This window comes from Branchiostoma lanceolatum, chromosome 13 (genome assembly GCF_035083965.1).
Source record: "Branchiostoma lanceolatum isolate klBraLanc5 chromosome 13, klBraLanc5.hap2, whole genome shotgun sequence".
Taxonomy (NCBI): Eukaryota; Metazoa; Chordata; class Leptocardii; order Amphioxiformes; family Branchiostomatidae; genus Branchiostoma; species Branchiostoma lanceolatum.
Genome location: NC_089734.1, coordinates 5,707,438 through 5,732,723, shown reverse-complemented (window position 1 = coordinate 5,732,723; position 25,286 = coordinate 5,707,438). Strand labels below are relative to the sequence as shown.

The following is a 25,286-nucleotide window of genomic DNA, read 5'->3' as shown; positions in this document are numbered from 1 at the left end:
AGTGCGTGCGTGCTGTATATTCTGGCGGAGCTTCTGTCGGGTTCACACTATAGACCTGCTTCAATACTAGTAGGCGGATATGTTTCAAGTTTAGTCTTCTAGTGACTGTTTCTTGTAGTTTACGTCTTTGTTTGAGGAACTTTGAGTCCAAGTCTGTTGGTAAGTTGACTGTATCTAAGGTTTTTAGCTGATATCATGTGAGAATACGTCCACGTGGCGTTGGGGTATGGTCCTCAATAATTTTGTTTCCTCGTTACTGATATATTGGATTTTTTTGTGTACCTCTGCATGGGATGTCTGCTTGGTCAATGGCACCATTTCTGTTCAATTTGGTCTCAGGTTTATGGGTCAGTTGTAAATTTTGAATGAATATCTTCATGAATTTTCAATAGATTATATCCGGTAGGCAGGCCTAAACATGAGAGAAAGAAAATGGACCGTATACGAGCAATCCCGCCTTCAGTTTTCTCACAAATGTAAATTCCAGGGATATAATTGCTATGAGGATAACTAATGCCTTGGTGGGTCTTTGCACTTCCCCATGGCTATCTAGTCTACATCTGTGAACACCTATTTCCTTTCATTTATATCCGTGTAAACCTGCGACCTCTTGGTTTCTTTTCCTTGTTCCTTCTTTTTGTTTCAGTTTGAATGTTGTGAAATTGATGATGAGGAAGTTGTGTAGGTTTGTGATGTCAGAAAAAAAAACGTGTGTACCGTTGAAGATTGCATATTGTATCCTTGTTCTGTTTTCTTTCATTCATTCTATTCGTGTCTATTTTCCTACAGGTGGTCACTGGTGCGCTCATCTTGAACAAGTAGAGTATCATCCGTGACGTCATCGTGAAAAAGAAGTGCCAATAATGACGTTGCCTAGCAACAACAGCCCTTCGGGGATGACCACACCCGCCGCGTTGTCATTTTCAACCATGAACTCGACAAATGTCACGAACTTCACGACGATGTCGCCGAACGGTACCGACGTCTGCAAAAACGACGAGGGTGGAGTTGTCCAAATCGTCGGCATAGGGGTGTCAATCCTCATCATACTAGAAAACATTCTCGTCATCTGGGCTATCGCGAGAAACCGGCGAGACTTCAGAAAAGTCACCTATTACTTCATAGGGAACCTCGCCATAGCGGACGCGTTGGCAGGCGTCGTGTTCTTGTACACCTTCTTGGTAAACGACCTCCTTAAAGTCGCGGACTCGCGAGAGGGCTGGATCGCAAGAAAGGGTTTCCCAGTCGCCTTCTTTGTCGCCTCGTTGCTTAGCCTAGTCCTCGTGTCCATAGACCGCTACGTGCAATTCGTGTACCCCATGAAGTACAAGAACCTCCTGACGAAACACTGCTGCAAGATCTTCATCGTCGTCATGTGGATCCTGTCGCTGGTATTCGTCGTGGCGCCCCTAGCGGGCTGGAACTGCATCACAGCCAACTGCACGTGCCAGCAAGGCCCGTACGCGTGCCCAGATGCCAGTTGCTCCCTTGCCGTGCCGCCTTTTACCAAGACCTACGGCATCACGTGCGTGGTCGTCTTTCTGGCCAGTTTGGTCGTCATCTTGTTCTGTTACACCGGTGTCTACATATCCGTGAGTCGCCACCTGAAACGCATGGCCACCTACACGTTTAGCGCAGCCACGGTCAAACTTACCGAAGTCACCGACACACAAGAGGCGCCGCGGCAACGCATGTCGGACATTCGACTGGCGAAAGCCCTTGCCATCGTTCTCGGGGTCTTCCTCGCTTGCTGGTTCCCGGTCATTTTCCTCATCTTCATGGACATTAGCTCATCGAGCGACCCGTCGTTTAAGAATCGCGAGCGAATGTTGTTCCTAGCGGATGTCTGTTCCATTCCCGCTTTGCTCAACTCAGCCATTAACCCGATAATCTACGCGTGCAGCCTCAAAAAGATGGGACAAGAGCTGAAGTCCTTGCTCTGCTGTATTTTCTGTTGTAAGAAAAAGGCTGTACCTCGGCTGTCGAGAAGGGGCTCGGAAACGGCGAGTAGCGAAAGTTTGTACCGAAAAAACAGCGTCCGAAGGAACAACAGCGTTCGTAAAAACAATTTCTCTACTCTGTAGAACTGAGAGTACGGTAACAAATCCACATGATGCTACATGTGTATCCAAAAGCGAGGCTTTTATGACTAAAAGACATTTAATCTTATGAGTTTCAGGTATTGGCATCTGTATAAACAGTAAGTTCGACTTGTAAAAAGAGAAAGAGCTTCTATCAAGAGCTTTAATCACATGAATGTGTCAGAATGTAAATATTTTAATCAAAGTATGAAAAGTTGAACTATTTCATGACATTACCAAGACGCAATGTATGCACTATAAGTGTAAATTTGTGCTTCTACAGAGGATATATGTATTATTATATGAGTTGACTATGATTGCTTTTATTAGTGATTCAATCATATCGATATTATGATTTTGTATATATTGTATATATTGTGAAATATATGTGGCAATCGTGAAAATGAACCAAAGTTATCTGACCAAAGCTACGACTTTATCTCTTCTCTTGTACGTAGAACCCTTCCAACAACTTAGCGTTAAAAGATGTACTGTTAAACTTTTTCCTTATATCTTGAACAGAATGCATGTCTTACTGGAACTGTACAGTAGAATAGAATAGAATAGAATAGAATTGTTTTGAGCCTAAGACCTCCTTTGCACTAGACAGCGATCGCTGAGCGACCGTACAGTGACCAAAATTGGATTTGTGTGCCCCTTGATTTCATAATTTGAATATGTTGCAAGAAGTATGATTCTAAGTACAACAAAAGACACAAAATGTAAAAAGATGAATTCTTTATCTATGAAATTCTTTTAGCGATCTGCCAAATCTCACGTCTCTCAGCTATTGCAGTCTCTAGTGGAAAGATGGTGTAAAGGCATGACTATATTAGTCAATCTCAAATTGAAACTTTCTACAAAAAGTCATAGTCTATTTGACTATATTGTACAATATTTGACGACATGTGTGAAGCCATATAGTCACAGTAATTTTGTTTCCTTGCTTGTTATGTGCAAGTGTAGCACTGATGAATTGTCAATGTAAACGTAGTTATTGGACTCCCAGTATGACATGTAGCTTAGAGCGGGTTGTTTAGCAACAATGCTAGTGTTTTGTGAAAAAAAGGAGTGATCGTCATGAATGGATAGTAATTGTTATAAAAGTGGTATTTGTTTCATCTATAACTTGCGAATAGTCTCAATTCCTTCTGGCTGTTCTGTGAGATTTAGAAGTTAATGAGTACACACTCGTTAAATCAATTTTTGACCAAATATTTCTTATGTATGTGCTGCTATGTAAACAGCTACTGCTTCCGTGTGTCAAACAATAAAACAACTTTAGGCCAGTGTTATAATAACTTTTCTGACTCTTATTGTCTGTATCAAAGTACCTATCACCATTATTATTGCCTTGTGTTACAATGATTTCACTTTCATATCCCAGTGACCAGTCATTCAGTTAGTACATTACACCAAACCTTGATTACAAAGATAATGCCTATGTGATATGTTATATAATCACCAAAAAGTTATTTTTCCTTTTCAAGAGAAGTGTCCTTGTCTGAAAATCTCAGCTGATCTTTAAGTCTAGTCTATCAGGTAATTTCAGAGAAGACCCTGTCCTTGGTGATTAACATACAATACAATTAAGTGCTTCGTGTCACGTGGTTCATGATCATCAGAAAGTTCTATTTTCCTTTGAAAACAAGGTGTCCTTGGCTAAAAGTCTCCACCAATCATTCAGCCAAAGATGTCTAACAAGTGTAGCAGACTCTCTCTTTGGTGCTGAACAATTGGTGACATGGTACACAATCAACGGAAATTTCTTTTTTGCTCATCTAAAAACATATATATTAGACTAAATTTCTCCCTTAATGAATTAGTTATCATCAAGTCATATACAGTCAAACCTGGTCGAGCAACCACCTGGTACAGGCAACAACTACCAGTCACATTATCCACATTAAAACAGTCCTGTCCATCCGAAAATGATTTCAAACAGAATCTCCAGTATCCTAAGTCCTGTCCATGTTTACATTGTTAACCCCACCCTGTCCTCAGCAAACATTTTCCCTTGGTCCCTTGAGTGGCTGCTGAGGACAGGTTTGACTGTAATAACAGCTTTTAACCACCATATAAGATTGATAAGTCCCCCGTTTCCGCCAATATCACCTTGGGATGGCCTTGAGCAGGATTCCATCCTTGGCCTTCATGACGATTTCTGCAACCTTCTCTACCAGGTGGTCAGGAACGACCTCCAACTTGAACCTGAAGGGCAGAAAATTGGTAAAGCTCAAGGTCAAACATTCTACATAATCAATTACAGGTTGAAGGTCAAGGTCAAACATTCTACATAATTATTCACAGATTACAATAAACCCCTCTATACAATATGTAGATGTATAATGTGGGGCCTGTAGACAGAGCACTACTAGGGGAATATTGAGGCCATAGTTGTAAAATTTTGTGAGGCCTACAAAAAACAAATGTTGTGTTTCCAGCTACCTGACCGAGCTTTGCAAAAAACTTCCGATCCTACCCTTTTTTTAGTCGACTGCTGGCAAAAGGACTTACAAAATAACATCTGAGTGATGACACAAAACAGACTTCTAAGCGGTCTTAAATTTTCACTTCACAATCTGTTAACAGATTAAGGCTTTAACCAGTTGATATAAATATGTATGGTAAACATCTATGTTCGGGTTACAATAACCTTCTCCCTGCTGTTTAACTCAGTAACCAATAGGGAATCTGGTGCCCAACAGTTACTTCAGTGTGCTACTTGTGCTTGTACAACAAAAAGTGGCCAGAATGACAAGGCAGTCATTATACAAAGGTGGTCACTAGGGCAGCCAGGCTTTTTGCTAGGATTAACAGACAAGGGGTCAAAAAATGGGGGGGGGGGTGATTCAGGGGTTAGGTGTGTTCTTAGTCTTATCGTACTTTTAGCAGACCATATCTGACTGCTTCATGACAAAGGTGAGCTGGACACAAGTTGATTTTTGAGACAGTCATGACAAGTTGAGACTCACTTGTGGATTATCCTGGCCACCAGGACTTTCTCTTCATTCATAGCAAAGTTCTGCCCGATACAGTTTCTACGGAAAAATGAAAACCAGGATGGTTAAAATCTCTACAAAACACACTATCATACAACATGACAGAAATTATTTTGAAAGTACTTCCATAAAACATGATTATTGTTAAGATTTCTTTATACATTACATGGTAATATTCTAATCACCTCTACAAAACACACTATCATGCAACATGACAAAAATCATTTTGGAAACACTATTATGAAATACGATTATTGTTAAGATTTCTTAAGACAACATGATGATATTCTAAACACCACCATAAAATGTCCTGCTACAAATGAATGTTAATCATTAGAAATGAATGGAGGTCAACTAAGATTATCCATTATTGAAGACATGCATAAATACTCTCTAAAATTCTACCAGAGCGTCATGTCAAGTGTCCATGAATCTCATCCCTAAGAACGTCTTTCTGAAGCTAAAGAAGGTGTTCATACCTTGGACCAGCAGAAAATGGAATGAAGGCATATGGGTCTTTATCCTTCATGTTTTCTGGCAAGAACCGACTCGGATCAAACTCCTGGAGAAGAGAAAATGAAGAAGACATTTTGTAACTTTCTTTCATATGTCTACAATGATGTATCGACTTACTTCTTTCACACTCACTCGTACTCGTAGTGATGCAATGGTTACAACTTTATACATGAGAAAGAACCCTAATCACATACTTTGGCTACTTAGATGGACTTAATGTTGTACATGTATGTCTTGGATTTTAATGTAGCTGTATTTTTCAAAGCTGATGCTGTAAAGTTTGTAACAAGTGCAATAGTTTCACAAATGTAACAATGGGCACAATTTAGCCTACATGTAGTGCTGCCATGTCTGTTGAATGATAAACCATTTTTATTGATTGATTGATTGATTGATTGATTATCTTTAGTACAACAATTTTGAAACCTAACCTTTAATACCTAGGTACCTTACCTGCAATGATACTTTATTTTCATAAACATTAAAATGCAATGCAATGCACTTCACACAAAACATGCACAAAAAAAAGGAAAAGTAAAAGAAAACAAAAGTTGACCAACCATATGATCGTCCCCCCACACAGCTGGGTTATGGTGGATGTTCCATATGTTAACATCAGTGATGGTCCCTTCTGGGAGCACCTTTCCCTCCACTTCTATAGGCGCAGAGATCTGTCTGCCGATGATGGGTACAGGACAGTGCAGTCTCATGGCTTCCTTAATGCACAGTGTCAGGTACTTCAGCTTGGGCAAGTCTTCCCTAGTGGTGAAACAATGTGAAATATATAACAAATTTAACACTGAACACTTCTTGTAATGTCCAAAAAGAAAATATATGTCATGCCCTTTATTCAGAAAAATTCATTTTCAATCAGGATCAATTTCTTTTCCATTCACATTCATAACGAAAAGTACTTCTAGTACCCATGATTATCAGCATACATTTTTGCAGCTTTTTCTACAATTCTTTGTCATCCTAAAAGTGGCTACAAAACGTAGAATTGTAGAACAGGCCAGAAAATAAAGACAGCTTATCCACTACTGGAAATGTCTGCTTGGAGAGTATTCATTAACTGGGCTACATTTTTGTAGCTTTAACATAATATTTGCAAAATCAAATGTTTATACTTCACTTAAACAAGTTATATACCATAGAAAAGGTTTCTAAAAGGTTTCTTTTTCAATCTTTTAATAGGCCTTACCATTCCAGATGCGGTGGATCTCTTCCTCCCAGAATGCCGTGTACTTCCTGGTGCACCCTGTCCTGATGTTCGGGGTGGGTTGCTAAGGAGTACAGGACCCAGGAGGTAGTGCTGGCCGTCGTGTCATGACCTGAATATACAAGATGTCATCAACATCAAGAAAAAAAATTTCTGATTTTGTCTCAACTAAAATGACATTACAGAGACTGTTATATTGCAAAGAGTTGTGTAAAAAAAGTATACATCTGACATGCTTTATAGTTTATACATTTTATTATGCTTAGCATTAGTTTTGCACAATGTCATGTATTTCAAACATAAATCAGAAATTTAGAAATATCAAGCAGATATACAAGACAAGAATTAGGCCATGTTGATTGCATTATATGGATGACATCCGCGTGCCCATCAATTTTCGTCTGTTTCAAACAGAGAAAAGTCTTGACCATACTGTAAATTGTGTAAAGTAGCTGCAGAGGATGTCATCCACATACTCAAATCAGTATGGCCTATGTAAAAAAATTAAGATGTTATATCCGTATTGCCAAGAGTTATGGGGAAAAGTGTAATTTGATACAATTCCTACACTTTATCATTAATTATATACTTCTAGATGTTTATTGACAAAAAATAAAGCTGAGAATCTACAGTACTGAACCTGCAAACATGAAGGTGTTGACTTGATTTCTGATCTCAACATCACTTAAGGTGTTTCCATCTTCGTCTTGAGCATGAAGAAGGATGTCTAGGAAGTCCAAATGTCTTCTTCTAGACTTGGTCATTTCTTCCTCCCCGGATTCCTTGGAATCTTCCTGTTTTAAAGAGAAGAATTAAATCATGAGCTGGATCGAGATATCATGACGTATTCATAAACATAGGTGTGAATATGATTTCAACTCACTGAAGAGTTAATCTTCCACTGGTCGTGACAGAGCAGAAAGATGCTATGTACAGTACCGTATTTACAGAACAGGTGACACAATAAATTCAGAATGACACTCTCAATCTGGAAAACTTTCATCACTTGAAAGTAGATTAACAAAATTAATAAATATTTGTAGGTATGATACATGTATATCAAAAGGTAATGAATATGTAGGTTGTAGTAAGATCTCTGCAGATACCGAGCCTATTCTACAGAAGATTTCTGGGAACCTGAGCCAAAATTCTGTAGAATTCTGGGAAGAATTTGCGCAAATTGTATACATGCATTTCAAAGAATAAAAGTATGGTCAAGTACAAATGTTCTCAAAGACATACCAAGGTCTGTCTTCTCTTTGCGATGATATTGTCAGCAAGCTGATGCACGTATGCACAGAGTTTCTTAAAGTCCTGTCCCTCCTTAGTCAGGTAGAAAATAAAGTCTGGGTGGAGGTGGGGACTCCTAAAACAGAACATTCAACCAGTTACTAAAATATTCTTCAATCAGTGACTTCAACGTCGACTGTACATCTCGACCTAGTCTTGTGCTCTCGCGAGACTAGGTCACTCTGTACAGTGGACATCAAAAATTTGGAGGTATGTGTTTTGTTACCTTTCTAAAGTCATTGATTGAAGAATATTCTAGAAACTGGCAATCACACGTGACTGATGAATCTCTTCAAAGGACATTTAACATCTTTAGACAATTTGCAGTACGTATCTAATGTGTAGTACATCTCTTAGAAACCTTGGCCTATAAAAATTGTATAAAATTCATTTCATCTAAGTTATAATAGGTACAAAGACAGCACAGGTTTCATCTTAAGAGTCACTAAGTCAGCAAGTAATCTCCAGTATGGTGCAAATATAACATATATAGTTCTAAAAGAAGAGCTGTGGATGTAATAAAAGCCTGTGTTACTTACACAGCTCTGTGGAAAATGATGCGCATCAGGTCTTTAATGGCTGCCACGTAAGGATGGCTTGCCCTGTAACAACAAAACATACTTATGGAAAAAGTTGAAGATGACATGTACATGATTTGTTAAACAAAGTCCTCTCTGTCAAACTTGAACCACATTTATGATTGAGGCAAAGAATAAGGATTTTTGTATAGCTGATAATGTAATGCAGCTAATGGTTGATTGGTTTATTTACTCCTTTAGCTTTTGCATGTAAATGGGATAGCTTCTCTTCCAGGAGTAACAAATTCACACAGAAAAACATGGACAGCATAACATAGCACAGCATACAACATCTTTTTACAATTACTTAATTTACGTGTATGTGGAAATATAGAGACTTCTGTGTAACACTAACAGGTCTAAACAACAGCTAGCACTCACCCCTTTGTCTGTATGTCGTCTTGGTAAGAGCAAGCACATCTCAGGATGATGTCCAGTGTACACAGACTCAGGACACTGAAGGTCTCAAAACTTTCTCCCAACTTGGAGCAAGTCTCCAGCTTTCTCTTAACATGAAGAAACGTTGTTCTGTTAAAGCACTGATGCTTCAAGAATCATTACAAGCACACCAAAACATATTGTAATTCTGTCCACTATACTGGAATATCGGGTTCTTCAACATAAAGTTTACTAACCAGTAAAATATCAGCAGCTTCATTGTAGACAGAAACGTACGGCTTCAAAACCTCGAAGTGGAAGGCTGGAGTCAGCAGCCGCCGATCACGTGACCACTGTGCGCCCTTAGACAGTATCAGTCCATCTCCTGAAACAATTAGGTACCATTTTGTTCCGTCTTTCATTGACATCCACTGTACCTGTTTTCAATTTGGTGACACTAGCACCTCTGTCATTGAGTAAAGTAAGACCAAAGTATCTTAGATTATGTTTTTTATGAAGATAATGTGACAAAAGAAAATTTGCAGAGTGTGTAAGCAAGGCTGTCTCCAGTTTTGAATTTTTCTGTCCCACTCATTGTTTGGGAGCCTATGTTGTTAATTTTCTTCATTGTTGAATCTGTCATTTCAAGCTTACAAAAACACATTTTCATCAATTTCAAGTTCAGATTTTTTGGATGGATGGGGTGAATGTCTGTCCCAACAAGTACATTTCCATCCTGGGTCCTGGAGACAGACCTGGATCCTTAACATTGTGGTCATGACTTAAAGAGCTACACATAATAAAGTACAGAGGAAGATACATGTACTGTACTGTATTGTCAGCACATTATGAATTGACAGTGACAATTCTGCAGCAAAGAAGGGTACAAACAGCACAGCAATGAAGAGATAGTCAACTAAGCCATGACAGAAGCATAGAGTGCATAAAAAGTATTAAGTTTTAGCCATCTCACCTAACCATGGGATAATAAATTCATATCCAGCACCTCCAGGTTTGGGATCTGTAAGATATAATGTGGAAAACGTAGGAAAATTGCAGAGTGCAGAGTAAGTGAAGTAACTGTTGTAACTGTTTCACCTAACCATGGGATGGCGAGTTCATATCCAGCACCTGCTGGTTTGGGATCTTTGGACAGTCAAGAAATACGAACACAGTCTGTTAGAGTCAATATTTCCTCACATAGGAGTTTCATCCTTTCTTATGATAACTGCAAAATAACAAAGCCATTGAAAATGAAAAAAGGAGGATGGAATCAATAGAAACAAGAGCTATCTACGAGTACATCTCATGACCATATAGCATGTCCAGAACACAAGCTTTCAATACCGGAGGTTCTGCTGCAGTACCATAGAAAGCCACCAGGAGGCCCATAATCGACCTTGACCTTTACCCGACCCCTAGCAACCTACCAAATATCAGAAGGATCCATCCAAAGCTTCTTGAGTTAAGCTCTCTACAAACACACACACAAATACATACACTCACACACAAACAAACAGCAAAGAAAACGTAAACTTCTCGGCGAAGGTAATTAAAGGACATTCCAAACACAAGGCGGCAGACCAGGAAAGTTTGAGCTCTTACAAAGTTATTTAATAGCTAGTAGACAAAACTTGAAAACTGGCATTAAAGAAATAACAACTAAAACACTGTACATAAAGAAACAAACATTGAAACAAACAAAAAAGTTTGTCAAGGAATGAGCAATCCACCATCACGTTATGCAGATAAGACACATGACTCGGTGAGCAGTGGATCATAAGTTGCAGAAAGGCTGTGGCGCCCCCCGTCTCTATTGAGGGATGGACTTCTACCAACACAGATGAACTTTCAAGCTAAAACAGACAAGTTGTTTCCTTACCTGATTTCCTAAGTATCTGTTTAGCCGTGTCAGGGTGCACTGTTGTCAGACATGGTCTAACCGGCCCCCAACACAGTCGGAAGGCCTTTCCGTACCTCTCAGCAAAGTCCAGAGCCTGAAACAGCCCCTCCTGCTTTGGTAGGTTGTACTGTAATCACAGGCAAAAAAAAGATTGTGACTCAGTTTGTCAGCTAAGTATTTTGAATACCAAAGATTACCTTACCAAATATTCACAAAGTTGCAACACATTTTAGTGCGTTGTTAGTTCAAGCTTCGCATAGTCCCATTCAAAACAATAAGAATTCAATTCAAGAAACGAGTTAGCTAATATCAAAAACTTAAACACCTAACTTAAGAGTATGTCAAATAATGATGATGATAATAATGATGATAATGAACTTGGAGACAAACCTGGTGCAGGTTCCCGTACAGCCAGTGTGTGGGGGGTCCAGGGAACTGTTCCAACACCCTTCCCGTTCTCCGAGACCACGCCACCACCCTCAGGAACGAGATCAGCACGTACACGACAGGAGTCAGTAACAACACCGCCACCGCGACAACTACCGCTCCAAGTCCAACAGCCATCACTGCACACTTGGATAAGGAATTTTTACATTTGTCATCTTTTTTATTCAGCTAATTACCTCCAAGAAGGAGGTTTATCTCTGATGAGGTGGTGTTTTTGGTTGTGTGTGTTTGTGTGTCTACACCTACAATGTTTATACAGGATCCTTTTGATGGATTTGTATTAATGTTAATGTTGCTGTGAGGGTAGTTATTAGAATTCCAAAGAAACATGGCAATTTTCAGCACCTATCAGCATTTTCAGTTATATTGTGCAACTGAAAATGCTACTAGCAAGTCCCTCATTATCTTGAAAACAAAACAATGGGACTTATGATAAGTTATATAACCTAGCCGTGACCCAAAACATGTGACTCTCGTTGGCCGATCGGTCATTCAGAATGGATCGATGTTCAAACTCTTGTTTTGAGTCTCGGTAGGCAGACAGATACTAGAAGATATTCTTGCCACTAAAGGAAGGCATGAAACAAATTATATAACAGTCTACCTGTACATGCCGTCATAAACTTTAGATATATCAGATTCAGTTGAGAGTTCAAAGTACAGATAATTTGATAGCTCTGCCCAGGTAACGACACCTCCCAGAAAACTAGCACCGCACTTCCTAGATAATCAGGATTTAGTAAGTTCGAAGCCTGGTTTACATGCAGCACTTAAAGCTTCAGACGACATCAAACGAGAGACGTTAAAGAGGACTTCTTACCGATTTCACTTTCTAGTTCCCCTCCTCTTCCACCAGCCCTGGTCATGTCAGGCATGGAAAGTGGGTCAGAGGGTAAAGGTCATCTGTGACGCCTGCTTATCCAAATAAGATAAATTGACGGGCTTGTCGATTACGTCACCAGGGATTATAACCCATGTAACGTTATAGTGGAGCAAAATTGTGTATAATTAACTTCACCAAGTAGGTTATGTTTTCGTTGCCATTTTTGTACGTGATTTTTTGTTTGTTTCTTTCTTTTTTTCGTGGACAGCATAATTCGAGTTGTCGATGGATCCTCTTAATATTTTTCGCACACGTATTTTTTTATTCATTTATTCATTTATTTATCTATTTATTGATCTTGAAGACAGCTGAGTTGTCCCTTCAACCAAGTGGTTGATTTCCAACGAATGTGGGTAGGGATAGGGAAAACGAAGGTCAAGTTCAAAAATGGGCCTCCTAACAGCTTTCTATGGTACTGTAGTGGAACGTACGATTTTGAGATGTCGTTTAACGTTTTATGCTTGAATTTAATCCTAGATAACTCTGTGAATTTATGTTCTGCTGTCTTTTACAAACCTTTGGGACATTTTGTTACTCATAACTTGAAAATTACAACTACAATTCCAAAACAGTGTTCGATCATGCTTTGCGACAAAACAGACAGTCACACAGTTTTATGTGTCTCTCGGTCTTTATTAGCTGTTCACTTTGGTTTGTTTTTTCTTGTTGTTGTTGCTGTCTTTCTTTCTTTCTTTCATGTGATCATGAAGTCCTCCGATGGCGATGCCTTTTGATACATGGATGGGTCATGGATGTTATTGTTGTTGTCGTCGCCATCTTCGCTGTTGTTGTTGCTGTTGTTGTTGTTGTTGTTGTAACATTGGATGTGTGAGTTAAAATGACCCGGTTTGTTAAACGTTCTTGTCACACATTCACACATCTCTTCTTTCAAAATCATGTCTTCATACATTCGCTACGTAAGACTTAGAATATTTGTAACATCTACTAACATAATTCCACCAGGGTACATAATTCCGCCACCCTGAAAAGATACGTCCAAACAGATCTCCAACCCAACGTCCCAAAGTACAATGCACTCTTTTATATCTAAACTGTGTATACCAGGGGAATGCTGCACTAGAGATTTCTCAAACCCACTGTTTTGCAAAGTGGCGGATTTGTGTAAACCGCCGGATTAATGTTAATGGTGGTTACTATTGCACTTTATATATGTCTACCCACAGCCTCGGTCCAAGTCCTCACTTGTAACGTTGATTGGTAGCACCTTCATGTCATCAGTGACGTCATCACCTCTGTGGTGTATGACAACAAGAGGCGCTGACGTCACTGCGTAATAAAGATACTCCTTTTCCCGACTGTGGTGTCACGGGGTGTGAGGTTCTTCTGTTGTAAGATAAACTACAGAAAAGTCTTTCGTATGATAGAGAAAGAATTCTGTCTACGATTTATTTTCTGATTGTTGCTTTCCCTTCCTATGTAAACAAGCTATTACGCTTCTGAGACTGATCTAGTTTTTTATCACTCTGAAAACCCAGCATTGCGTGTGAAAAATGCCCATGTCCAAAGCCAACATCAGCAACACCGAGGAAAATCAACAGTAGTGCAGGTGTCAACGCGAGAGAAGGGCAGTCACGTAGCACACACGGCATCTAGCGGTATTTGTACCTACTGCATCAAACCAAGGCGTTCATTCATCACCTATCGCAGAAAATTTAGTAGCACTATTTGATCATAACTAATATTGTAATCACAGCACTATTGATCATAACTAATAATGTAATCACAGCGTATCAGATCAAGGAGATGTTAAGTCTACGCTGATATCTGAACTCTGTGTATGATTTACGCGTGACACTGAGTAAACGAACACGATTAAAAAAATTATACTGTGATAATACCACAGCTTGTACGTAATTCATGTATCCATGGTTTCACCATTGTGTTGCACTGGCGCGAGCCCCGTCCCCGAAACCTCGAACGGCGCTGACGTCAATGCGAGACAAGGATGAACACAGTCCTTTTCATTTCATTTCAACCACACACGTTTCAAGTGAAAGCAGCACGATTTTAGGAGTACCACATGCAGAACACAAGACGGCAAATGGAAGGTCGACACTTGCAAGCAAATACATAATGTTTAAATGGCATTCCTTTGCATTTCATTTCAAATAAAAACATTCCAAGTTAAAGCAGCACTGATTGTTCGTCGTAACATTTGAAGACTACAAAACTGCTACTGTCAGTCAATCTGGTACAGGCTTGGACAATACTGCACAACAAGGAAAATGCAGTTCAACATGTTCAGAAAAAAATGTTCAAATGATCAAAATAAAGCTCAAATAATCAAGAGGAATACAAAACACCAAATCAATCAAAATGCTTATATGTTATGTATAGAAGAAAAGATTCCCGTACATTGGCAATTCTTTGATGAATAAGTAAATAGCCATCGAGCGAAGAAACATTTTTTATTAAAAGAATTGCAACAAACAAGGTAGTGTTTGTTTCCTCTTGTACGCAAATAGAGCATGGCCAATACCCAGTAATCGTGATCTATTACTTCCTGCTTCCAAAATCCGTAAAAAACGACTCACTTGCTAAATCGAGCTAGTGACTTCATGCACCCATTGTTTACCTGCAAGCTTCACATAATAAAACGCAACACTTTCCGGAAATAACATTATTTTGTGGCTACGTGTTGGTTTAAAGCATTTGCGGATCTTTTAAGAGAAAAACGACGCTGTAGCTAGGCGTAAAAGGTAAAGGTAGTCCCATGCCCTTTGTGTGGCCGTAGGGGCAGTGGGTTGTTATCCACAGTGTCTAGGACACGGTATTGGAGCCCATCCATCCGAGTCTTTCCGCCGCCTTTTACCTCCCCAACCGTATTGTCAGATATCTATTTTCACACCTGGGTGGAGTGAGGAAAGTCGTGTAACGTGCCTTTCTCAAGGGCACAACGTCTAGCCAGGAATCGAACCCGTGACCTTTCGATCTCATGTCCCGGCTAGCCTAGCCACTCAGCAATTGAACGCTGGACGTAGTTAGAGAATGTCACAATCTCGTGTTCACATCTGTACCTGTATCCAACTTTACAACAGGCGCAGACATAAACGCGTGATCAGGACAACGATAATGACTCCAAATACTGCACATTGTCATAGTTTACAAACTGGCGAAGGATTATAAATTCGTAATCTGTATCTGTATAGTCGGCATGACCGTCCTTCGTTTTTTGTCGGGCTTTCTATTTTGTCGGGTTTTCTTTTTGTCCGCCAGCATGACGTCAAAAAACAGCCTGGATATAACCTTTACTAGGAGAGTAGTAACACACCAGCTTCGCAGGCATGCGGCGCGACAGCAGCTGGTTATAATACACTGGTCACACCTGCACTTTTTCTTCTAACTTTAACTAACGTTACATCTAACTGCAAACTTTTTCTAAGCTATCTAGTAAGGTTGCCCCTAGTCTTAACAATGACACTTAGGTATTTTTTTTTCAACCAGGCGTGGCCATCAGAAAATATTTAGCTACTGTATCATAAAGCAGCACAAAATATGACAAAGAAATCACCCCAGGCCCAAACGCAAAGACCTGGCCCATAAAAATAGTAACTAACGAGGTAAGAAGTGCAGTTCACTCACAGTAGTTCAACGTGTTCTAACGGGAAAAGAAAAACATACCTTCTGTCCCTAAAGCGTCAACAAATAGTAACTCTCACCCAAGTGGTATATACAAGACGGTTCCTTTGTCAACATAGCATACAGAGCTCACGTTTCTCCTCGTGGCCAGGTTGTCATGCCCAGCGTTGGTCTGAGATGTTTCGTCTGTCCCAAAGTCGTGATAACTCACCTCTGGAGCAGACAAAAACATCGTGACCACAACTGGTATCGTACGACGGGCTTACGACGGTATATTGTCGTAGGACGTTCTTGGTACAGACGTGGAAGCGTCGTACAAAAATTTCGCTGTCTTGACTCTTGTGCCGAAAAAGATTGTCGATGATCCTTGGCTTGTGTGACAATCTAACGACACTGAAAATCGTGCGACACTGAAAATCGTACGACACCGTGAGTGCTAGAAATCGAACGACACTGAAAATCGTACGACGCTGAAAATCTTACGACGTATATGTGATCGCGACTCGCTACAAGGACACTCTCGACAGGAAAAATTCTAAAAGTGTGACTTTTCGTTCTCGCACGAGTCTTATAAGTGCACACGGAAGAAGGAAGTAAACGTTTCCAAAAACAGGCGTGGGTTCAAACGGGTAACTCCCACATAAAGTATGGCAGCCAAACGCGTAAAATGTTCCACGTGGCTGTACCGAATTGTATATATTTAAGCTTGAGTCATGCATATGTGTGTAGATTTACCAATGTTCCGTAATATTTTTCACTATGTAATGCAACACAGTCTGGCTACACAATACTAGAGATATGTAGGCCTTTTCCCACTGGGCGGCGATCGCTGAGCAACCGTACAGCGACATGAATTGAATTTGTGTGACCTTTGATTTTGTAATTGGAATATAACGCAATGTGTCAAAGGATCATTTGAAAGACACGAAAGGCACGAAAATGTGTTTTTGTCTATGAAATTTGTTGAGTAATGTGTCGTTGAGTTATCTGTCAAAATCGCTTATCGCGATCGGTTACAGCTTCTAGTGGAAGGGTGTGGTACCTATCATCCTCAAATAGGGAAAAGAAATAAAGGAATTGACAAATATTCCATTATATGTTTCATATAAATATGCAATACAGTTTGCCCATAGATATGTAGCTATTGTCTCCACAGAGGGAAAAGTAGCTATAGTCGATGTACAAACTCGGGTTTCCGTAGGTGCCAAAAAGGGGAAGAACCTTTGAAGCATTTCCCAGAAGTTCGACCGCCTTTCGTGGAAATGTTGACCTGCCAAATTTTTAAACTCTCCAAACAAACACCTGAGCGCCCCTTCTAAATTCAGCGTTATTGGAGAGTATGAGTTGGTTCTTTAAATTTGATCACTGGTCTTGGCCATGGGGTGTCTGGGAGGGACAGTACCTCTGTATTTGATCACTAGATTGCCGGTAGATAGACAATTGTGTTTGTAGTTTTTGGCGCGTTTCCATCTCGTGTTGACTACAGGTCCCTCTAGTTCAAACATGAGCACAGAGGAGCGGAAGTCAACATCGTAACGGAAACGTGCTGTAGAATCGATCCATGTAAGGTGTACAGGAATATACAGGAACAGCAAGGGCAAATATCTAATGATGCATACATATTTAGATACGTAAATATGTTTTATAAACGTACGAGATAACAATTATTGATATGATATGGTATGTATAAACTCGAGAATATGCATATATGATAAAGCACGCGTATCAGTACACGTATATGAATATGCCAATGAAAAACGCCTGTGACAGCCTTTGGAATAACGAATTACTTCAATCACTTACCATACATGTACCTCCTTGAGTACCTTGCCTTTTTCATGAAATACCGGCTGCAAAAAAACCTTTCCTAGCGCCAAGTAAATGGTGAAAAGCGACTGCAATTATTTCTATATAATCGTTGTTCTATGTATTCAGAATGCATTTAGAAATCGAAATTACCTGTTTCTCGCCTGTCTCGCCATTCTCTACTCGTTATACTCGAAATCATAGGAATGAACCAAGAAGACGATGTTGGAGGGGGTGGAAGGTTGCGAAATGTCATATCGAAAATTCAAACTTTCCTTGCTGTTTACAGTGAGAGGTTGATAGCCCTTCCTCTTTAATGTGCTCGAGGCACCTCCTCGAACATGGGGTCGCCATTTTACGTCTCATCCGAAAGACGGATGCAGCCCAAACCGAGATGTCCTGACCCAGGATGTAACCAGGGTCTCCCAGCTAGCAACTAATTGAAATCAGGAGATCAATTCTGAGGCTGCTACCAGTTTAGCTACAGGGACTCCCCTAAATGATCCTAAATGTGTGAAATCTTAAAACATTCAAGTATCATTCATCCCTATGTTGATTGTTAGTGGTTTGCCCCTACTAAGTCCCCCCAATCCCTCTCAGGAATGTACAGGGCTCAGTATCGAGTGTCCTGTGGACGTGACTGACCTCACCGTGACCCCGTCAGGTCACCAGAGCGTGGGCTGTACTTATATCCTCAAGACTTTGTGCCGAAAAAAATGAAAGCGAAAGGTATGTCTCACCTGAAAACAATTTTCTTCAAATACACGTGATTGGAAATGGTAATTGAATCTGTTGTTTTGATTACAACATCGTTTACTGAAAAATGATAATAGATCGAGTTTGCGGAATCACTCTGTAGCGAAGTGATGTAGTACAGCAAACTTCGTTAGAACCTAAATGCACAGTCAATCCGGTCTATAATAACCACTGGAAGGACTCGGTCAGAGAAAATGATAAGAAAATGGTCACCGTGAACAGGTGGCCATTGTATACAGGATGCATAACACTTCTATATAATCCGAGGGATCTCCATTAAGAGACCACATTGCCCAGGTGCTCTTAATGCAGAGGTGCTCACGAGCACAGTTTGGCTTACTGGGTCCGTCCCTTTAAGAGTGCATACAGATCAGCAGGAAAAGATACTTACATGGAAACTTCTGCAGACTCGAAGGAAATACGTGGAAGAAACTTTGTGTGAATCTTATGAATTCCTGATGTGCTATGTAAACAATGAAGTCTTTTTTACGCCAACTTCCTGCACGAAACTAACCCAGATTTCCTCATTAACCAAATTTTGCCGTAGGCTACGGTGCCATACCGTAACTACTTAAAGGAAATCGACCAGCAAATGGCCCAAACTTATAAGAATCCACGATTTTTTCACATAGAAAGCTCCCTATTTGAGTGACAGCTTACGCCCCTTTCTCCATATTGAAAGTCTAACTCGTGACACGCCACGCACCTTTAACAAAGAATGGAAACCTTTCACTTGACTTCTACCTTCAACATCGGGTATATTTATGCTTCATACTTTAAACATTTAGCAATAGATTGAAGATAGGAAGTACTTACTAGCATACCTACCGAGAAGGTCTTAGACAAAACGGAGCGTCTGAGAATCGGCTGCGGCTTCTTGGAGCTCAGTGAAAACGTTGTACTTTGCTCCTTGGTCGAGTTCGTGTCCTGAACTTTTCAACTTGGGACTTCCGTGTTGGTAAGCAGGTGGGCGTGGCGTATGCCACCTCCCATTGGTCACAAGTAACTTAATTGATAACGACCGCACCATAAAGCACAAATTTGCCATCTAAATTACATTTAGAATCATCCTGACCTGTACCAAAATAATTGAGAAAAAAAATTGTCCATATATAGCACACATGATTCATATGTTTTGAATAATGAACAAACGTCAGTATTATTAACATAAATTATTTTTGACGTTTTGCTGCCATCTTAGCAGTGATCCATACTGAGCTTTCTGATTGGACAGGCCAAGGTGAAACGTCATGTCGTCATTAGGCGAAAGGTCAGCAGTAGCGTGATCAGCTGACAGCTAGGGACTGCTCACATCACCCCAGATTTAATTTTTGCTCATTTGTTCGCCCAATTTTCGTGTTCTTTCCGCTCCAGCGAGTTGATCCAGGCTCCAAAATGTCTGAAGCAGTAAGTACTGATCGTCGTTTGTGACTAAGATCGTGGGAAAGGCTAGAATTGTGTTAATTTCGTAAGGGGAGTGTGGCTATATCAGATTTTATTTTTTGGTGGACTTTGGAGGACGAAACATAATTTTTCAAGGGGGAGGGCAAGTCCACACTGTTCTGCTTATTCGCCTCAGATGTAGAAACATTCTTCTAGGCCCGGCCATGCATATCAAAGATGTATTTTGCCGCCATTCGTTGGAAGCTACGACAGTTAACGCCCCTGAGAGGAAATTATGGGAACTCAAACCTTAAATTCAAGCAAGACAAGGCCCACGCCCATTTTTGTGCCCAGTTCACAAAACATATGAATTATAGTGGGAAAACAGTAATTCAATACCAAAGTAGAAGCAAACACGCTACTCTACTATGATGTAACCAGACATACATTTACAGAGGAATCGTTCAGTACAGCAAGTACAGTTGCCAACAAAAATGTGATTTTGCTAAATATTACAGTGAGTATGTAAATTTTGTGTGTGCCTTGGTCTTTGTTTCAAGCTTAGTTTATTTATGAGAAGACCTTATCGGCTTCTGTTCCTTTTGTTAGAAATAAAAGCCTTATCTTTCCAAGATGGGTGGATTTAAGTGGTTTTTCCAGGTCATTTGATATGCCAGCATTCTTACATAAACATCCCAAAAAGACAATTAAAACAATACCACCATGAACTGACACTGCTTTATGTTCTCTAGGCTAACACTAAATATTTCAAAGGAGTTCAGCATAATCAGTTAAGTGAACACAACAATTGTGTTACATTGTCGCAATTCCCTTGCGATATTCATGTGGAAACAAGTACTTAAAAGTTAACTGTGATAGACAACATCTGAAAAGAGACCCCAAGTTTCCGAGCAAGTATCCTGTATATATACGTACAGGGTATGTGGGAAAGTTGGTGATACTTTAGAATTTTGTTTTGTTGCAATGTAAGTGCATTAAGTGGCCATTGGATGTCAATCTTAAGTCCCCTTACCTGTCACACATAGCTGGCCATGGCCTCCCGACCTTCTCCAAACAAAGGTTGGGAGTTACTAGTAGTGATGAGCAAAGTCATCTGTTGTTAGGAGTTTGTTGGTTAGCAAGGTTGCCTACTAGTCTTTAAATGTCGTCTACACCAGCCAACTATAGGTTTCGACGAATCAAAGTCTGGAAAGTTATGTTTGTCTTTCAACTTAATATACCCCCAGATAACCCCGCAAGGGGCAAAGTAGGGGGGGAGGAGGTCCCAGGCTAAGGCGGGCAGGCCTCTAGCCTGGCGCGGAAAGACTCAACGGTGGGAGCCGTAACAACCGCGCCAGGCAGGGCGTTCCACTCGGGTATGGTGCGAGGGAAAAAAGAATATTTAAATGAGTCTGTTCGGGCGTAAAGTGGTTGGAATTTGAGCGTGTGGCTTCCCCGGGTGCGCCCCTGAGCTGGTTTCAGTAGACTATCTGTATTAATATTGATGTGGTTATTAACTAGCTTATAGAAAAAGGTGAGACGGGCGTTCCTCCTCCTTTCAGAGAGAAGATGTGATCAGATGTGATCAGTCTTAGATGTGATCAGAAGAGTGAACTGGATCTAGTAACATCAGGTCACATTCAAGAAGAATATTACTTTCCTGGTGGATTCCAGCACCGATCTTGGTTGGAGAATGGTCAGGAACAAAGTCCTGGGAAGGTCCTAAATGTGTGAAAGGGGCTTTAACAACGTAAACAGGCACAAAGGCTCAGATAACCATGTTTTTGTCACCATAGTAAAAAAATCAGTCAGTAACTGTTAACAGTACAGTAGGTTAACTAGATATTCCCTTGAGGATCTACAAATAGTACTTCTTTGCATTGTCCTGTAATCGTTTTAGAAATCACCAAAATCCTTTTTCCCTTGAGATTGCATGACTTAATGCTTGTGAGTTACACAAAAGCTGTCTTTTCCACTTCCTCAGGATTTTAACACAGCTGCAGAGGAGGTGAAGACACTGAAGTCTTCTCCTACAGATGATGAGAAGCTGGAAATTTATGCACTTTTCAAACAGGCTAAAGTTGGGGATGTCAACACAGGTAAACACTACTAGTAAATACATCTAGGTCATCTTCTAGCATGGCGTCCTCTGCCTTTGTTATAGTTTGTAGATCAGGATTTCTTGGTAGTTTTATGGGGAAGAGAGGAGATCTCGCTTCCGGACATTTTGTGTGAAATCCATCACTCTTCTTCAATGTCACTAGAATGAACTGGGCGGACAAGTCGACTTTAACATTTGACAATTATCAGTTATGAGATTATGAAGTACATGTAATTTCTGTATCTTGTTCACTTGTAGGGATTGAATTGTCTTTAGATAGAATATACCAAAGCAATGTTATGTGTTACATTCACAAGATAGCATTCTGTGGCTTCTGCTTGAACCAATCACAAAGAATCAACCTCAGCACTTGTTTATAATTTGAATGCAAACCAGTCAAAAGTCCTTAGATCATACGTAGGATTACGCTTTACATTCCTTACATGGTACTATTACAAACCCCTGTGATAGCTAGCAGCATTGTCCGAATGGGGTCAAAGATCATGTTTGCTTGATACATTCCTTCATCTCCTTAGGAGCCTTATTAAAATCTTAACTACAAACAATAGATCATTCATACAGTTGCAAAAGATGGCTAAAGTACCTGTATATTCTAGCCTGGATACCATCCTCTGTAGTTTCTGCTGGCTCTCCCTTTTTCCTTACCGCTGGCTCCCCCTTTTCGTTTGGAAAGGAAGCGAAAAGCTTGAGCCATCGGTAACTAGGGAGGATGGTACTCAGGCTATGTATATTCTTGAAGTTAAAAAAGATACTGAAATACAGTCCAACTGCAAACGGATATCATCATTTTAGAAACCTTTGGCCATCTTGAACATTTATAAGCTAAATACCTTTGGTGTAACATTAAGTGCTACTTAGTATCATGTCAGTGATTTCTATCTTCCTGACAAGTTTTTTTTGTTTGTATATTTTCCAGATCGCCCTGGTATGTTGGACTTCACAGGGAAGGCCAAATGGGATGCCTGGGAGAAAAAGAAAGGTAATCAGGCAGCTTGGTGAAACCTATGGAGTCTTGGAGTACACTGGCAATATATTAATGGATTGACCAACTACTGTAAAAAGGGAAATTTTTGTGGGGATTTAATTTTGCGATAGGGAGAAAATGGAGTGTTAATGTTGAAACAAGGGGGTAGATAGGCAGAAGACAGAAGAAAAATTTGCGAGGTCACTGCAAAATCTGCAAACATAAAACCTCTGTGAACATTGCCACTTTTACAGTATCAGCCAGAAAATTTCCACCAGCAGCATTTTTCAACACCATTTCCTTATCTCTATTTGCTACGGTGAATCGGATTTTGGATCGACATTAAAGATACAAGATGGTTGTAGATTGATATCTAGCTTGTCATATTCCTGACTTGTTTAATACACTGCTTCTAACTTCAGTATTTGTTTTCTTCCTTTCTTCCTCAGGCATGTCTCAAGAGGATGCCCGGGCACAATACATCGCTAAAGTGGAAGAACTTAAGGGAAAATATGGAGTTTAATGTTAGAGCAGCCACAACTTCAGTGTCTGAAGATATCCACATATAGTGATGCTCATTCCAGTAATAAGACATTAGGGATAGGTTCTGAGATGCAGTGATGTAATGTTAGAATTTAGGCTCAACGGTTTTGACATTTGTTGTGTGTGGTTTTGCATGATACACCTGTACAACATTCAGAGTGACCAATCACAGACCTTGTTCTGTTCTTTGAGTTCCTTTGGACCAATCAAACAACAGGTCACGTGACAGAATTGTCTCTGATTGGATGTAAACTTTTGCATTCATCCACATTGGGTTAAAAACCATGTTATGAAAATAGTCACACTGTAACTTTTGATAGCATTATCATGATTTTGATTTTATTGGAGATTGATGTATTGAATTCATGCAGTGAATAACAATTATTGTTGAGAAAATCATAATTGTGTTTTGTTCTTGATTAATATTGATAATATTAATGTAACAAACAAACAAGAAAGATTAGAAACAAAACATGAATCATATCACTCTTGTTATACTAAGTTCTCTACAGTTAAGCTATACAGTTAAGCAACAGTTGATGTCTCTTACAACTACAATGTGGAAATTGTGCAGCAGCAATGCCAGAATAAAGACAAGGACATTTTCAGTGTAAATTTCCAGATTGACATCTGGTTCTTGTCTGAAGATAGCTGCAAGAATCGATGTGCAGCAATTCAAAATGCCATTTTATGTTGCTCAATATCATTTCAATATCATATGGTCATGATACGATTGTAATTGTAGCTCATCATGTGGCATTATCATTGGCTAATGTTTTGTCTTCCTATGCATTAAAACAACATCTAGAATATCTCTTCCTAGCATTACCTTCATGACTCTGCTTGTACAGTGTCCTCCCAAATGTTGCTCTAGCAGAAGTATAATATTGTCCTATTTTTATCATCTCAAGATTTATGCAATGGCATGACCAGACTTGATAATGACAAAGATATGGAAAAAGTAGTCTCTGATAAGATAAAAAAGATGCTACAAGAGGAGACAATAATTGAAATTAAAAGGGAGGATGTCTTTTACTTAGCCGCCGCATAACTTTTCCTGAGAATATAAAAAGTCTTCAAATTTTATTTGTCAGTTCAACCCGTATCAAATTATTGAAACCAACCACGTGATATGATGTTGAAAGAGTGCTATCTAGGAAATTATAGAGAAGCTCAATTGGCATTCAAGTGAAAATCAACGAACGAAAGAAAATATAACGTTATGATATATGTGCTCCTCAATGATGGGTTTCAATCAGCAACTCTGCTGCTGTTTTCATTTCAATCGCTAGGTGCACAGACGACTGTGGTACTGAGACTCACTGCTAGAGGTCGCTGTCCCTACGTAAGAACAGTTAGATTTTAACAACAGGAAACGGTTCCATTTGACATCATATTTGGGTTTGAATGATATCTATTCGAACTGAACATTCTGATTTACATAATGATAATAGAGGGGTGGTATTTTTATGGCGAAGGTGTCTATTTTGCTCTAACACTATGTTTAAATATATATTTTCCTCCGTATATCGTCATGTGGCCTGTTGGTCTAGGGGTATGATTCTCGCTTTGGGTGCGAGAGGTCCCGGGTTCGAATCCCGGACAGGCCCTACTCTTTTTTTCTCCCAACGGTTACTATCCCTACATGCCTCATTCTTTGATAACGTTAGTCGCTCTTCTCTCTTTACAGAATATTGTTTTCTCCCGACATTTATCTCAAACAGAGTTAATTTTTCCGAAAATAATTCCATCAAGTCAAAGGTTGGTAGGATATAGGAGATTATAGGTAGGATATAGGAGATTATTTTTTACACA

General features: G+C 39.8%; 3 protein-coding genes and 1 non-coding gene across 5 annotated transcripts in view; 3 read left to right on the top strand and 1 right to left on the bottom strand.

Moving 5' to 3' along the window:
- LOC136446927 (sphingosine 1-phosphate receptor 1-like) overlaps positions 1-3,382 on the top strand; it is a 32,201-nt gene extending 28,819 nt beyond the window's left edge. For both annotated transcript variants that reach the window (XM_066445586.1, XM_066445587.1), the window contains exon 2: positions 790-3,382. In XM_066445586.1, coding sequence (XP_066301683.1) covers positions 864-2,084 — 1,221 coding nt within the window. In that variant the 5' untranslated portion in view covers positions 790-863 and the 3' untranslated portion in view covers positions 2,085-3,382. The remainder of the gene's footprint in view (positions 1-789) is intronic.
- On the bottom strand, positions 2,805-19,385 carry LOC136446926 (cytochrome P450 4F2-like). Its single transcript, XM_066445585.1, has 14 exons — positions 19,288-19,385; positions 11,358-11,540; positions 10,947-11,094; positions 10,038-10,085; positions 9,322-9,449; positions 9,068-9,192; positions 8,648-8,710; positions 8,061-8,184; positions 7,459-7,612; positions 6,801-6,930; positions 6,160-6,358; positions 5,563-5,645; positions 5,057-5,122; positions 2,805-4,292 (listed from the first exon to the last, which is right to left on the bottom strand). The coding sequence occupies exons 2-14, from the start codon at positions 11,529-11,531 to the stop codon at positions 4,193-4,195; spliced, it is 1,542 nt and encodes a 513-aa protein (XP_066301682.1). The 5' UTR covers positions 11,532-11,540; positions 19,288-19,385; the 3' UTR covers positions 2,805-4,192.
- A 354-nt stretch (positions 19,386-19,739) lies between these two features.
- Positions 19,740-23,568, top strand: LOC136447415 (acyl-CoA-binding protein-like). The gene is made up of 4 exons (XM_066446328.1): positions 19,740-19,866; positions 21,827-21,941; positions 22,881-22,943; positions 23,378-23,568. The coding sequence occupies exons 1-4, from the start codon at positions 19,855-19,857 to the stop codon at positions 23,449-23,451; spliced, it is 264 nt and encodes an 87-aa protein (XP_066302425.1). The 5' UTR covers positions 19,740-19,854; the 3' UTR covers positions 23,452-23,568.
- A 1,441-nt stretch (positions 23,569-25,009) lies between these two features.
- Trnap-ugg (transfer RNA proline (anticodon UGG)) lies at positions 25,010-25,081 on the top strand. The gene has a single exon. It is a non-coding gene; the product is annotated as a tRNA-Pro (tRNA).
- The last annotated feature ends 205 nt before the right edge of the window (positions 25,082-25,286 follow it).